The sequence below is a fragment of the Pinus tabuliformis genome, chromosome X (assembly GCF_031772625.1).
Source record: "Pinus tabuliformis cultivar Carrire ecotype Pingquan chromosome X, CPIR1, whole genome shotgun sequence".
NCBI classification, from domain to species: domain Eukaryota; kingdom Viridiplantae; phylum Streptophyta; class Pinopsida; order Pinales; family Pinaceae; genus Pinus; species Pinus tabuliformis.
In genome coordinates, this window is record NC_142308.1 from 1,324,313,795 (window position 1) to 1,324,329,900 (window position 16,106).

The following is a 16,106-nucleotide window of genomic DNA, read 5'->3' on the forward strand; positions in this document are numbered from 1 at the left end:
AAGTGATTGAAGGACGAGATTAGATCTCGCCTCACTTCAGATCAATGGCTAAGATTAAAACCTATTCATTAAAGTAAATTACTTTACTTTTTCTATGTTTTATTTTAGCTCAATAAGCCAACATATTAGTATGTGTTTTTCTTAAGTTAAACTTACCCAAAGTTACATCAACAACTTGTTCAACCTAGAGTAAGTGTTCAAAGGTGATGCGAGCAACTTTTGCAAGCATTAGAGAAATTTTGAGATCTAAAATGGGCCTCCTAAGGAATATTATAAAAGAAAAAAACTACTTTTTCAACTCGTCTTTGCAACTTGTCTCCCTACCATTTTACTCAAATTTCGAGCACGAACACGAGCACTCGTTGAATGTGGAATTTAGTTTTACATCCAAAGAGTACGCATGTTGTATACTTTCGATGCACCATACTACACGAAAAATGTGAAATACATGAAAAATGTTATTGCAATCACGTTTTTTCATGTATTTCACATTTTTCGTGTAGTAGGGTTCAATGAAAGTATGCAACATGGGTACTCCTTGCATGCAAAATTAAATTTTGTATCCAATGGGTGCTCCCATTCGAAATTTGAGTGAAAATGTAGGGAGATAAGTTGAAAATACGAGTTGAAAAAATAGATTTTTTATTTTTTATTTTTTTTTATCTTCTTTACCTTTTTACTCAAAAAATGGTGAATCATCCCCCATGGTTGACATCATCATATTGAATCCTATTGGTTCTTATAAAGTTGATTTCCGTTGTACATTTTTGTTTTGAGGCCCAATTTTTACCTCAAAATTTCTCTAATGCCTAGACACAAGGCCTAGACCCAAAGATCAGAAATGTTTCACTAGAGGATGCTTTTAGTTGGATCCAAAAAGTGTGGGAAGTTTTACACAGAGATGGAGGCGATATTCTCATTTTGAGACCAAGCCCACTTCATTGTCCAAATTGCATGATCAACTTAAGAAAGATTGTGGCTCACAACTTGGAAACTTGAGGTAAGGTATTGTGGTAAATGACAAGTCATTCTTCAACAACCACTTTTTATAAATAAAATCAAAACTTTTATTTTCTATTTTAGATTAGTTTATTTAAATGGTTTGTTTTTCAATATTTTATCATCAAAAAGTTAGTTTTATGCTTGTGGTTTTGAGCAATAAAGCTAGCTTAAAGCTAGGAATCAAGATACCCATTTTTGAGCTTTATTTCCATACATTCTTCATGGTATATTGAGTTTTCTATTGATGATATGTGTTGACATATAGTTGTAGCACAATAGATCCAACTGATTTTCAAGGTTCCAAGCACTTTCTCAAGTTAGTATCTCAACTAGAACCTTGTAGGTAGGCTTGGCATTGATTTTACTTGATAATATCTTGTTTCTAGAGTCTAAAAAGGCAATTTTCTAGCCACTATAATTTTATTTTAATTGTTGGAAATTTTCTGGGTTGTGCACCTAGTGGTGTTTGACCCTATAACCTCATCAAGATAATTTCATCTTGCTGGATATTGCATTTTGTTGTTGGTATAAGGACTGAGATTGATTTAAAAGGATCTATAGTATGTATCTTATCCTCCCCACCCATGGATCTTTGATTTAGAATGTTATGACACTAATTGGATGGATGCTTTCAAGGGGAATTGTTGCTACCCCTATGTTTTTTCTGCATATTTTACAGTTTGCAGTCACAGAACAAGAAGGAAATTAACAAAGAAACCCCTCTAACCAGAGCTCTAATCACAGAAATAACCACACATTTGGTTGGTATATTTTTAGTACACTCATTTGGGCTATTTGCATATTACATATCATCACCTTTTAGTGTTATATTTTGCTGGTTTAGATTTATTTTCTGCATATTTTACACAGTAAACCAACGGGAATCCTTACATAGCATTTTTTGAGGAATTTGAGCTTAAAGAGCATGGATTTGGGCCAAGGTGACAATGGTCCTCATCTTGTGCGTGTGAATCATAGCAGGCTGCAAGGACATTGGCAACCCTGCTAAATTGATCGGTAACAAGTACCATTCGTCACAGGTTTAGTTTGTCATCTCTATTATAGGTTCACTAAAGCAATTGGGTTCAACATATTACATGGGTTGTTGTGATCCTAGTTGCTTTGCATAATCAAAAATCTAACCTATGGTTTATGTCATTAACCCATGCATAGTGTTGCACGCTAATGATATAAGTTCCATGATTTCACTCAAATAAGCAATTTCTAAAATAAATAACTATGAACTCAATTGCATGTGTTTAGAATTTCCAATTTGGGACTTGATCTCAATTTAGTTTGTCATCTCTAACGATAAGGTCACTAAAGTAATTACGTTCAACATATTACATATATTGCTATTATCCCAATTGCTTTGCATAACTAAGAACCCAACCAATGATTTATCCCATCAACCCATGCATAGTGTTGCAACCTATTGATATAAGTTCCATGATTTCACTCAAATAAGCAATTTATAAAATCAATAACTATCTCAATTCCATGTGTTTGTAATTCCCAAACCTATCCATAAGCAAATAATGAGTTGAATAATCGACGCCTTCTTACATTAAGCATGTCTAACGTGAATTCTATGTGAACTATACATTATCCAAATACCTTTTCAGAACATTACCTTTTTTAAATAATCTAAATATAGAAAATGGCGAATGTCCTTTTGCAAGTCTTCTGATAAATCTTTTAAAAGACTCTCTTCGTCAACACCTTGTGTGACTACCCACTTGAATCGCTCTTCCTCTCGAACTCGCCTAAAAAGGAGTAAAAAATACAAACATATTAGAGCTTATGGGTTTAGAACATTAGGATCAAATATCATTTTTGACTCAACACAACACATGCAAATTATGTCCAAAGGCAAGATATTCAATTACCACAAATGCGAGTTATATTACATTAGGTGCAACACCTTTTATATATTTGTAATGACCCATCTACTAGTACAAATGAAATGTGAATTATTAGCATGCATACGATGCATGCATATGATAGCTACATATGCATGCGTCACCTACACTGCATTAGTAGTCATATTAAGTTATGAAGAAATTCCAAGCATAGGATAAAAGACATAATTGTTGAAGATATTAATAAATATCTAACTCCCAAAAATATATTGGAATATGTATTTTAGTATGCGTCATCATCATAATAGGTAACCATAGAACATTATCCAAAAGTTCTAAATTAGATTATTAAAGTTTAAAAGGGGTGATATTGTTATAAAAGAAGTAACTCTTAACTAAAGGTTAAACATTAAAATAGGTACAATATAATAAAATATTAAATAAATCTTACTATAAAAAAAGGACTACGTAATATAGTTTGGTATCACCTAAAACCTTATAAAGTGATGAGTGTCAAAATAAAGTGTGACTATCTCCTTAATTCACTATGAGGAGCCACGTAATAGACAGGGGGCACACAGCGAAAGCAATGAAGGATGAATGAGCGGTGGTTCTAAGAAATAAAAGGAGAAGGGACTAGGACAGAAAGGGGGATCTTTTGCTGCTTGAGAGCACAGTGTTGAGAGGAGGAAAATTTGTAACAGAAGATTACAGGTAAGGACTGAGCCTTGTTTGTTCTTGAAGTTTTTGGGCACAAGGGAACAAATTGCATCAATTGAGAAGTATTCTGGACTGAGTACCTAGGTTGTACCCAGTTTGGCTGGGAGGTTTTGGTCTTTTGGTAGTGGGAACGAGAGTGGGAGCAATTCTTAAGCACCTTCAGCCACATCAAACCAGGTAGGTACTCAGCAACAAATTAATGAATTCCGATGTTATGAATTCTGGTTAAACTTTAAAGCAGCTTTCATATTTTGTTTAGTGTAAATATCTTATTAAATGGTTTAGAGCACTACAATATTGAAATAATGAAATGGATGTGACTTCTTAGTCACATTGGAATATTTATTATTACCTAGTAATAATAATAAAGACATAGACTCGAGATTATACATTGCATCCTCCCTTGAGCGAAAGAGACAACATTATTCTCCTCCCTTAATGAAAACTTACTTCATTCCTAGTAGAGTATAAAATTTAACAAATTTGGCCCTCATCAACGATTTTGGGAATTTTTTTTAATCTTCTCCTTAGTGCAACAATACACTAGATGATTGTCACTAAATCCTAGATCAGCTGCCAAATACAAGGATGATGAATTTTGACAAAATCCTAGATGTGATGATGAGGAGAGAAGCTCTTAAAGAAGAGTCCATATTTTGAACTGTAACCCCCAAAATACCTTTGTAGGAATATTTGATATCAAAAAACAGATATGATTTTAAATGGAGAGTCCTACTTCAAAATTATAGCCTCCAAAACACCTTCACATGATTACATTGGAAAGTTGATTCCCATAATGTTGTCCAAGAACAACCTTTAAAAAATGATAAAGATGATGTAAAACACATGTTCAAGATATAAGTGACTCAATGGAAATGCTATTATGTAATGTCCCTTTTTGAGAGTGTTGACCATGTACATGTCAACCGTCCGAGAATAAGAGTACAAAGCAATTGACAAATCTTTTCAAAGATTATTGTAATCATTCAACATCAATTTTATCATTGTAAACCGAAGTTCTGCAAGTTTATGTTGTAAATGATTGTAGTATGACTATTAAGCCATGTAATAACACCTAGGTAAGCTTATGAATCTTCTCAAAGAGTTTCATCCTAGGGAGTTTTTTAACCTCCCCAAATTATGTGTGTTTGTAAACACGAAAAATCGACAAAGTTTTTCTCCCAGATATATCCCAAAGCTAGGGTGGAGCTCATTGACGAAGTCTTAGGTGAGTCCTAGTGTTTATCGAGTCTATGTATTTCTCATACTAGATCATGTGTCTTGTCATAGAATTGGGTAAAATATAGAGGGTCTATGTCAAATGTGTATTTCCCCTTCTAAGGGTTGAGTTAAATTGTAATTATTTGATGTAAAAATGTGTTTAGGAATAATTTAGTGCTTGGTTACTCATATCTAGACACCATGGCTAAATTATTTTATTATAGACACACTTAGAGGGCGAAAAAATATAATTAATTCCCTCTTAAGTCTTTCAATTAATTTTTCTGGCAAAATAAAAAGAAAAAAGTTAGCCAAAAAATTAATTAAATTGACTCAAATATTAATTTCAGAGAAATTAAATTCTCTCGAAGTGGAAAATCATAAAAAAAATTGTGGGTCAAAAAAGAATTAAATTTTGGAGGTCCTCCACCAAGAGAAAAATGAATTTTTTAAGAGAAATTGACCTCTTGGACCTGGGTGGTTAAGTCAAAGGGGAGTTTTTGAGGATATTAGTTCAAAATATTATATTTTTTATTAATAAAAATGCGGTTTTAAGAGATATTCGAAAATTTCCTCAAAATAAAAAATAAAATCCAATCGATGGTGTAGATCAAGTTATTTCAAATGAAGATCGATGAATGAGATTATTTTGACGAAGATCAAGCCAACTAGCCATAATTTTCCACTTGGGTGGGTTTTCTTCTCTCATTTTCTATATAAAGAACAAGCTCCTCATTTTCATCTTTGGATGATGTAACGATTATTTGATGTACTGAACAAGGCTCTCCTGGAATTTCTTTGCACTTACTAAAATGTCTTTGGGGTTCAATTCAAGGTGTCTCTCATTTGTTGAACTGTGGTATGTGTTGGATGTTTTATTGATACAATTTGAACTATAACACTAATTATTATTTCAATTGCTAGTAGTAGGAACATCTATTCGTACAGGTATCTGTGAAAATTCGGTGATCTGAATCCTACTGCAGTAACTGATAATGTTTCTTCTATTTGTTTAATTAATCAAACAAATTACTTGCAGTTTCCTACGGCAAATATTGAAACATATACACTGAAACCTTCACAAATACAATAAAAATACTGGAAGAATAGATGCACACACATAATAAAACACCGTTATTTTTGAACAAATGTCCCTAGAAAAACCCAACTTGGGAAAACCCGTGCAACTGCTGAGGGTTTGATTATTATATAGTACTAAATCTGAGTACAAATCTATGGAAGCTCAAATCTAGCTTTCCATACAGAGAAAATGACTGACAAATTTCTAGTGAGAAAAATCTCACTTCCACTAGTGATCCGACACTAACCTTAGCTCAAGATGTGTTGCCTCTGCAATAGCCTACACAAATCTGCGTCAACCTGCTAGAACTAGCGTCTCTCTCACTCTACTGATCAACTGCTGCTCTGGAAACTCAATCTTCTGGCTCTCCGGGCTCCCACTCCGGCTCCTGCCTCTGAAACTCGACTTCTCCTTGGGAAATACGAATCTCCCTCTAAAGCTCTGCACTGCATCAACCTCTCCGTGGAGTAAACTGTTTCTCTGCTATGCACTCTCTAGACTAAAAAAACTTCCTTCCGGCCTTACTATCCCTGCCCCTCTCTTATTGCTTCAAAACTACTGAATCACCTCTGACAACTCACAACTGCTACTCTGGAGTTCGATTTCCCAGCAATATCGAATTCCTGGTGGCTCCAAGTACAACCCCCATCGAAGTTCTTCTCATAATCTCTCGTTGAGGCTTCAATGACCAAGATTAAAACATAATCGATGGCTAAGATTAACTAGAACCCGATCCATGTCGTCTTCTAGAAGATTTCACCATGACTTAACTAATACCCTTTAATTAATCAAATTTCCTAAGTTTCGACTTAGGAACCATTAAAAAAAGTTAATTTTTTAATTAACTCATCTCTAGGTGGAATTTCTAGAAACGATTCTAGGTTTTGGAGAATACATGTATTCTATCCTCTCCATCAAATTTCGTGGCTAGAATACAACCGATGCTATAAAAATCAACACTCCCTCTTAGCGAGGAGTGTGTTCTAGCACTGCAACCCATTGAAGCAACACCCTGTCTCTGTAACACCTCCTGTTATGTTGTTGATGTCTGGATCTACTGCCCACCAACTACTGTGCAACTTTGATTTCTGCATCCATGCTGCTACTGGCCCAGCTGAACTGCTGCCAACACTACATTTGCACTGCAACCCTCTCAAACTGTTGCTGCTGCAACTGCAACGGAAAAGCATCCAAAATATTGAACCAACTGTGGTCAGTATGATGCATCTATCGTTCGAGTTTTGACTGCTGCTAGCTTTTGCGCTGCCACTGAAGCCTCTGCGCTGCTGCTAACTCTGCACTATGCCAACTGCACTGCTGCTAACCCTACTCTGCGTTGCTCAGAATCTGACCGCTACTAGCTATTGCATTTGTCACTCTGGCACTTGACTACACCAACTGCCATTGATCCATCCTGCTACTACATGCTATGGGCTCCTCTAGCAATGTATTGATTCATGGGGTGAACTTCCTCAAGAATCCTGCCCATCTTGTAGCTTTTTGGGGCTACAGGTTTGTTGACCACTACGTGTCAATTTCCCATAGCAGTACACCCCCTTTTTTCACAAAAGGGATAGCACTTAATCGACATGTCCGTGCCATTCGACAGTCATCGTCGACTTGATCATATTATGTTGTAAACCCAGTCTGCATGTGCGAATTGTAAATAATCTTAGCAGATATGAGTCGTGTATGTAAATTGCCTAAGTGGACCTAATTACCTAGTGATAATCTACGTTCCGGAAGGTTTTTTGTCTCACCGATCTATGATCGGCAGACTTTTCCTTCAGCCTAACCCCAAAGCCGGAATGGATTTTGTCATTAGAATCTTAGGAGAATCCTAGTGTGTTAATCTGCTAGATTATAGTTGTGTCGCAGAACTGGGTGGTTTATGAGGGTCTATGTCAAATGGGTTCTCCCCCTTGAGATGTAAAGTTGTAAAAGTCATGATGTAAAGTGTCTTGAGGGTTAGAAAATGTTTTAATCCCCTCGTAAGTCCTAAGTCCTAGGTCCTAGGTGATTTTTCCAAAGGCTAAGTTCGAGGATCCATTTAAAAATAAATTAAAAATTAAAAAAATAACTGAAAAATAAAAATTAAAAAAAAAATAAAAAAATAATAAAATTTATAAAAAATAAATAAATAAAATAAAATAAAAAAATAAAGAAAAAACCTAAAAATAATAAAATAATAATATTTTTGAGTAAATAAATCCATAATTTCAATTTTTAATGCATAAAAAAATTCGACGGATGAGATTAAGAGATGTCTTCCTCATCGAAAGTCGAGATCATTTTGACGTGGATCACTCGAACTAGCCGTTGGGAATTTTTCCTTTAAATAGGGTGCTAGGGGTCATTTGAGATCAGATTTGATCTGAGAGTCTGGTACTAAAGAAAGCTCTCTTATAGTCATTTTTTGTGCAATAAATAAAGACTTTGGGGTTAAAAATCTTGCTGGTGTTACTCTTCTGAAAATGCTGTAAGATTGTTCTATTTTTTTCTGCATAATTTTATTTTCAGCCATTGATGATAGCTTAATGAAGATTGATCTAGGCACAGGTATCTTGTCTGATCTTTGGGGTTTGAATAATAGTTTAGATTCTGAAATATAGTGGCAGGTATCTCCATTTGAACGGGGTTTCACTATTGTTTTCTCCTTCTATGTTAATAGTTGATTTTAAGATGTGCAGGAAATCCTTCTTTCAGATTACCGGGCGTTAGGGGAAGTTCTCAGCTGAACCAGCCAACTCCCGGGTTGTGTTTTCTGAAAGAGACCAGCCAGTTCTTGATCCCGGGCTTATAATTCGAAATATTTTTTATGAATGCATGCAGGGTTTTCTGAAGCGTTTTACATTAAATATAAATTCTGATAATATTACTGTGATTATTGATAAATCTGGCTTCTTAAGAGCTTTCAGTTTGTAAATACTGTAAATTTAATGTTGATCTAGGGTTTTGATTTTGTTTATGCACATATTATTCTGGGTTTTTTTTTTTTCCATTGCAGGTTCCAAGCACTGGTTTTGAGAATTTTTTTAGGGTTTCATCAGGCAATCTCAAGCAGTCTGCCATTCGGAGTTTCATTTTTGCAGGGATATTCTCCAAAAAGATTTTCAAATTTTTTGGAGAAATTCGAGGGTCTCTTCAAGCCATCTGTCTGCTGTTCCTGGGGCTTCATTTCGCAAGAAAAATTCGAAATTTTCTTTTTTTCAGGTGTACGTTGGTCTCAGGCCTAGAAAGTCAAAAGAAAAACACACATGTATATATAAGGGAGAAGCCCACATACGTTCCAGCTTGCAAAACCCTCTTATCTGTCTGTTGTCAACAATCTTTTTTCTTATCCGCCCTCTTGTTCCATTTCTTTTCTGTCATGGTTCCATTCATCCCCGCGCACATTTCAAACCTGCAGTTGCAAAAATATTATATATATAGAGCCTGCAAGCAAAGCAAAATAAACGTGGTCGATCCTTGCTGCTGTAGCTCCGTCGCATCTCTCTCAGCACATTTTTCCTCTGCCAAATCCGTTGTTCCCTTTCTCCCTAAGCTGCGTGCTACCTGGTCGAGACTCCCTTCAAACAAAAACGCATACATCGCAGTGTTGTCCTACTCCATCTTTCTGCGCAGCCTTTAAACGTTGCTCAAACCGTTCATTCCGCTGCCCCTCCTCCCTCTGCAGTTTCAGCCCTCGCACCTGCAAAAACGCACCTCACGCAGTCACTACGCAGAACCTGCAGTCACAAAATTCGATTTTTTCTTGGGTCTTGATATGAGTCGCGTGAGTTTTAGTTAGGCGTTGGTTAATGCTTTAGTTGAGTTCACGTTTTTTTAACATTATTTAGATTTTAATTTAATGCTTTAGTTTAGTTCATTTTTTTTTTTTTTAGATTTTAATTTAATCTTTTTATGTTGTAGGTTTTAAAAAAAAAAAAGTCGATTTTATATTTTTGGGTTTTGAGTTAGTATTATTTTAAATAGATTTAAAGCTTTTATTAATTTAGATTTAAATTTTTATAGTTTAGTCTTAGATTAGATTGAATTTTTTTATTTTTTTTTTTAAGTTTAAAGTTTAAAAAAAAAAAAAAAAAAAAAGAGAGAAAAAAAAGATTTCATTCATAAAATTTCTTTAGACTTTAGACTTAGTTTTGATTTTTATATTTTTAGTTTTAGATTTTAATTTTTAAGTTTTGTTTTAAAATTTAAAAAAAAAAATATATATATATATATATATATATATATATATATATAAAATATAAATTTTGATAAAAGGTTTCCTTTTTAGTTTAGTTCATTTTTTGGATTTAATGTTTCATTTTTATTTAAAAAAATATATATATATATATAAAATATTTTTTGGAATCTTTTTGCCAATTTCAGTCTTGGCTCAGAAAATTCTTAGGTTTCATCTTTTATGCTGAGGCTAAAAATTTTGACGTGGGAATTAGTGTTTAATATGATTCAATGTTCATCTGAGGATTAACTGCGTGAATGTGGTCTCTGGTTAGTATTTTACATGATTGTTCAAAGCACTTTATCTTTCGAAATTTTAAATTGCTGGAGTATCATTAAGCCGTTAAGCATTTTCTCACATTTGATAAAAGTTAATCTTCGCTCAGGCTTTGATGATAAATGATTGCTCTTAATGAATTCATATTTCTGCAGCATCTGATAATTAATCATTTAAACATTAACTCCACAAGGCACTGGTCTATTTATTTAACAAATCTACTTAGTGCTGGTTTCCTTTCGTGTCTCCCAAACCAACTGATTCACAGTTGGTCATCCATTTTCCTATGGGGTCTACCCCCCTTAGCCGCGGGAGACAGGCTTAAACGGAGAGATCGGGGATCAGGGTGACAGCCCCCGATCTGAGCGTTGTCGTGACAATCTGTGCGACAACATTTTTTGGCACCGTTACCGAGGACAGAGTTTTTCTGTTCCTGGCGTTTCAACGACATTCATCTTCTCATTTCTCATCATTCTTTCATCTTTCTCATCTCTCATTTGAGCTGGCAGATTCAACATTTTTGGTTATCATTTGGATCTTTTATCGCCTTATCTTTCGTCATATCAGCAACTACTCTTCAGTTCGTTTCTTGTTTGGGTGGCGACTCCATTTCTTTTCATTTCCCAGACAAGAAGCCTCTCTCATATCTGCTTGTTGGTTGATTTTTGGATCCTAGAATTAGATTCATTGTTCAAGTGGCGACTCCACTTCTTTCATCTATTGATTTTCTTGAGCAGAGATCTCATTCTATCATCCATTTGGTCCCTAGCTATTCATCATGGATTATTCATTTAAACCATGTCATTTTACTCATAATCTCCATGATTTTCCGAAAGAGGCCATTTCTAAATTATTTTTGTTCTCAAGTGGTGATTCAGTCGCTGTTAGACAACATTTAAACAGGTTTACTTGTGTAATGATCATATATTGTAGATTTCCTCAATATAATCATGAAGATGTCAAGATGCGTCTATTTGTCCATTCTTTAAAGGGTGATGCTTTGAACTAGTTCAATAATTGTCCTGAAGATTCTTTCACTTCTTTACAAGACATTGTCGATGCTTTTAAAGATAGATATGGTGATCCAGATAGCTCGCCTTATGCCCCTAAAATTGTGCAACAGAATGAAAGTAATCTTGTAAAAGGTCCAGCTGTCGATGAAAGATTCCAAGACAATTCTTCATATCAGAATGTGCCATCCACCTGTACCATCGCAGATCAAATCTATGATAGTGGAAAAGCAGGGACAAATTGTAAAAACAGTGTTGACAATGAAAAGGAAGATCAGAAGCAAATTATACAAGAACTAATGCGGCTGGTAAAAAATATGGAGGTCAATCAAACTAATTACACTAATGATGTGAGAACTTTATGCACCCACCTAGAAAAACGTAATAAGGAGATGGAAATTATGCAAAATCAGCATGCTAAGGAAATTGAGACCATGAAAACTAATCATGACACATAAATTAGTTTTATGCAAAGAAAGTTATCAGGCTTAGAGGAAAATATGACAAACATGCAAGCAAATCATAAGGAAGAGATAAACTCTATGCAGTATTGCTTGATGACCATAAAGGAAGAGAACGATAAAGTAATAAAAGATACGTAAGAAAACCATGCCAGGGAAATTAGTGCTATAAAGGTTGAACACTCTAGTCAGATGGATGCCATTAAAATACAGTTTCAGAAATTTCAACAGCAATCTGAAGATGAAAGAAACCGAGGAATGTCAATAGATCAAAAGCCTCCTTATCTGTTACAGCAAACTCCATCTTGTTATGAGGTTCTTTGTTCCATTGAAAATTGCCTGTGTTAGCGCTTGAAATTTCACCTCAGGCTGAGAAAGGTAAACCTCAAGGTAACATCAAACCACTTAGCCTCGTACCTAGCCCTACGGGGCGGGAGAGGGCTCTCTCCGGTCTATCTCGATAAAGATCTTCAATGGGCGAGATAACCAATAGGGTAACACTGATTTTAGGCTAGTAAACTGATCAAAAGGGTTGATTTGGGATTTTTAGGGTTTTTGGTGGCAAATTGAGGAGTGGCAATTTTGGGTGCGGGGATAGGACACAGTTTCTGCAGGGGGTTCTTTGGGGCGAGATAGGATACAGTATTGATGCCTTAGATTGAGGTGAATGGATGAGAAAGACAGGTGAGGAGCTAAGGAGAGCAAACAATAACTTTGAATTCTCCTTAAACAACAGAAAACATTGAAATTAAACAAACTTAAAAGCAGAGCATGACAGTCATGAATTCTACTTTAACACTTCATTTGTTTAATGTGCAGAAGGAAAAGAAAGGAAATGATTCACATAACACACTTACAAGTACATAGAGAAACACACCATCAATACATGTAACCACAAGAATCCCAAAAAGGACTGCAAAACCCTGGTCTTCCTTAGCCAAAAATTGCAGAGATACAGTGAATAATACAATGATAGCTTCTCTCTCAAGAGTCCAACCATGAAAATGAGCAAGAGAGTACATAATATAGATCATCTAACATCTTTCCCTGCCTCTAGGTGTCGAGCTCACTATCCTAGGAGTTGTTTCAACCAATTCTAAACTAAGCACTGAAAACTAGGCAGTCAAAACAACTTGCCTCTATAAACTAGGAAACCAATTCATTCATTTAATTTTCACCTATCTCATGAATGAATCTTTCAGAAGAGATACATAAGTGTAAAAGTGTCATAAATTTACATCATTTACAACAAGAAGGATAAAAATCAACTCCAAAAAGTCAAACACAGTCAAAACTGCATTTTGCTGAGCTGTAGGCTGAAATCCTGAGCAATTTGCCTGACGGGTCGCGCGCCAAATCCTGATGGGTCGCGCGCCTTTGAGAGCACTTTTGGGGCACTTTCAGGTGTCCAAATGAGGCAAGAGTAGGCTTGTTGGAAAGGTCTGTGAGTTTACTTTCCAACCCAATTGGAATTTCTGAATTTGGTGGTCATTTACCCCTCCAAAATTGCAATCTCCCAAGACTGCTTTCTGTGTCTCAAAAATGTGGCAGAAAGTCATTTTTTGCTTGTTTTTTGACTTTCTGGAGGCCCAAAACTTCATAAAATCTCTTGGCCATGGATGAGCATATATAACTTCTCATGACAAATCTGGAAATGCTGAGTTTTTGCAAAATGGAGTTGCCAGGATGAAGGGTCGCACGGGGGGTGAGACCCGTTGAGGGGACAAAACCTGTTTTTTGCCTGAAAAAACCAAAAATGACCCAAAATGCTCAAAATTTCTTGGAATTTGTGCTGGGGCTGAGCTATTTAGTGCCATGCTCCTTCAAGGAAGCCTCGGCCAAGATGTGGAGGGGGTCGGACCTTTTTCTCCGTTTTTGTGCTTTGACCAACCGCCTTTGGAACATCTTCATCTTTGCCTTGCACACGTGCATTCTCGCCCAATAATGGTTCTTCATGTTTCTCAACAATTTTTTATCTTGGTTGGCCTTAGCCAACAACCTCTCCAAGTGAGCATTGAGCTGGATAAGCATGGACTCTCGCTCAGCGGGCAATGGATCACCGGGTCTTCTTCGATTCAAGTTGCGGTCACTACGGATCCTCCACAACTCATCAAGAGCTTGCTCATCCTCCAACTGTTTGTTGCGCTGCTCTAGATATGAGATTGTCCATTGTGCCCCCTCTAATCTCCTCTGCAATGCATCATTTTCAGCTCTAAGGTGCTGAATGATCTCCTTCGACTCTAGGCTAGGAGAACTGACATCAAGATCAATAAGCTCGATAGCTGGAACACCTGATGGCCCCTCATCAATCCTGGGCTGTTTGCCCCTCCCTGATACCTGTGCTGCTGAAGAGAGCGAGGCCCCTTCCACCTGCTGTGGAGATAACACTCGCTGAGCCGATGAAGAAGGCAAGACCCCTTCCACATGTTGTGGAGAAAGTACTCTCCGAGCTGCTGCAAATAAGGCCCTTTGGCCTCTCTGATAAGTGACCAATGGTAAGGAGCTGACATGTCTAGTCACGGGGATGTCATGCTGCTGTGATGGTCCTCCCTCCTCGTGAATAACCTCAGGATGTGGCGGTGGTGGTGCTGTGAAAAGCTCACGAGAGATGAACTCCTCCCATGAGATGCCCTGCTGAGCCAACTGATGTAATACTACAAGCTGAATCAAACCATAATGGTAAAGGCTCCTATACTGCTGTGCCGGGCTCTTCCTCTGCATCATGGACACCATCCTCTCAATGTTCTGATAGAAGAAAACAGGGATGTTCATCATCCGTACCCGTGTGAAGTGCATCAATAGGCGAATATGGTACGAATATACCTATGAAAATCTGCCCTCACAGGTAAAATAGAGCATGATGAGCCTCATCATGGGAGCACACTCACTCCTGAGAAATCTGAAGGGAAACACACCTGTCAAGTGTCTCATGAGTGCGGGTCTAACGAAAGGCTCAAACTGAACACTGTCCAACACCTTGCGCTTATTCCATACCTCTCCGACATTAGGTATCCCTGTGGTCTGTGCAATCATCTCGGGTGTCAATGTAAAGTCCACCCCGGCAAGGTTGACATGTCCATCATGCAAATGTAAAACAAATAGGCGAGCCAACTCTCTGTGATGCTGAATCCGAGAGATCCTCTCGCAAAACTCATAGCAAGACATGTACTGGAAACATGAGACTGCCATAGGACAAGCTTGTAAATCTGTCAAAGAGGTGGGCTCCTCTCGCCTATGATGACCACCCTTTCCACCCTTATGAGGCCTCCTCTGTACCTCAATCTCCGAAGTTGATGCCTGGTCATCACTCTGCTCATAGGTTTCGGTTTCTGACATTGTTTAAGGAGCAGAGTGGCCAAAATGTACTGCTGTTTCTACCTTGTAAAATGCTGATTTATATGCTGTTTCAAGGGGACAAGGAGCACGAGGGGAATGTTAGGGGAGGGACACCTTTAAAGGGAAAATGGGAATAAATATATAAAACAGGGATTTAAGGGAAAAAACATTGCAAAAATCATTGCATATGCATCATTATATACATTGTTTACATGGGTATAATGAGAGGTAGGGTTAGGGCTTGATTCTTCATTTTTTAGGGAAAAGGGGTAGGGTTTAGGTTTTCTTTACAAATTTGAAAGGGAAATTTATATAGAAAGACAAGGAAAATGACATGGGAAATGGGAAAAATGATTTACAAGGGAAAAACCTTAAAACAGCATAAAACCCTAGGCATATTTTACAATTTTAAACCACAGCCATATAGAGCTTTTTCTCTTGCACAATGAGATCTTTAAAACATGTATTCATGATGTCTTTAACCATAACAAGCAGCAATTTGTAAGTTGGAGGGCCTACCTTAGGCAATTTAGCAATTTTGTTGCTCCTTGGTGAAATTTGCAGGCGGTTTTATAAGGAGGGCGCTGACGGGTCGCGCGCCTCACCCAACGGGTCGCGCGCCACTGACGGGTCACGCCCGTTATAAATTTGCACTGTCGGAGGGCACTCAACGGGTCGCGCGCCTCTGACAGGTCGCGCGCCCGGTCTGACGGGTCGCGCGCCTGTCCAGCTCAAAAACTTCGTCCAATCTCTCGCCCAATCTCTCTTGCAAGTGACTTAGATGCACAATGAGGCTCGATGGAGGGAGATTGGGCTTTTATAACCTTGATTTGAATTAATTTCATGCCCAAACCCACTTTATAATGTTTTTCTTTGACACTTTATAAAATTGACCATTTTGGTTTCCTT

General features: G+C 37.0%; 1 protein-coding gene across 4 annotated transcripts in view; it reads right to left on the bottom strand.

The window, feature by feature from the left end:
• Nucleotides 1-16,106, bottom strand: part of LOC149144964 (putative cyclic nucleotide-gated ion channel 20, chloroplastic) — a 550,668-nt gene that overhangs the window by 136,650 nt on the left and 397,912 nt on the right. For all 4 annotated transcript variants that reach the window (XM_089450166.1, XM_089450165.1, XM_089450163.1 and 1 more), the window contains exon 11: nucleotides 2,636-2,768. In XM_089450166.1, coding sequence (XP_089306292.1) covers nucleotides 2,636-2,768 — 133 coding nt within the window. The remainder of the gene's footprint in view (nucleotides 1-2,635; nucleotides 2,769-16,106) is intronic.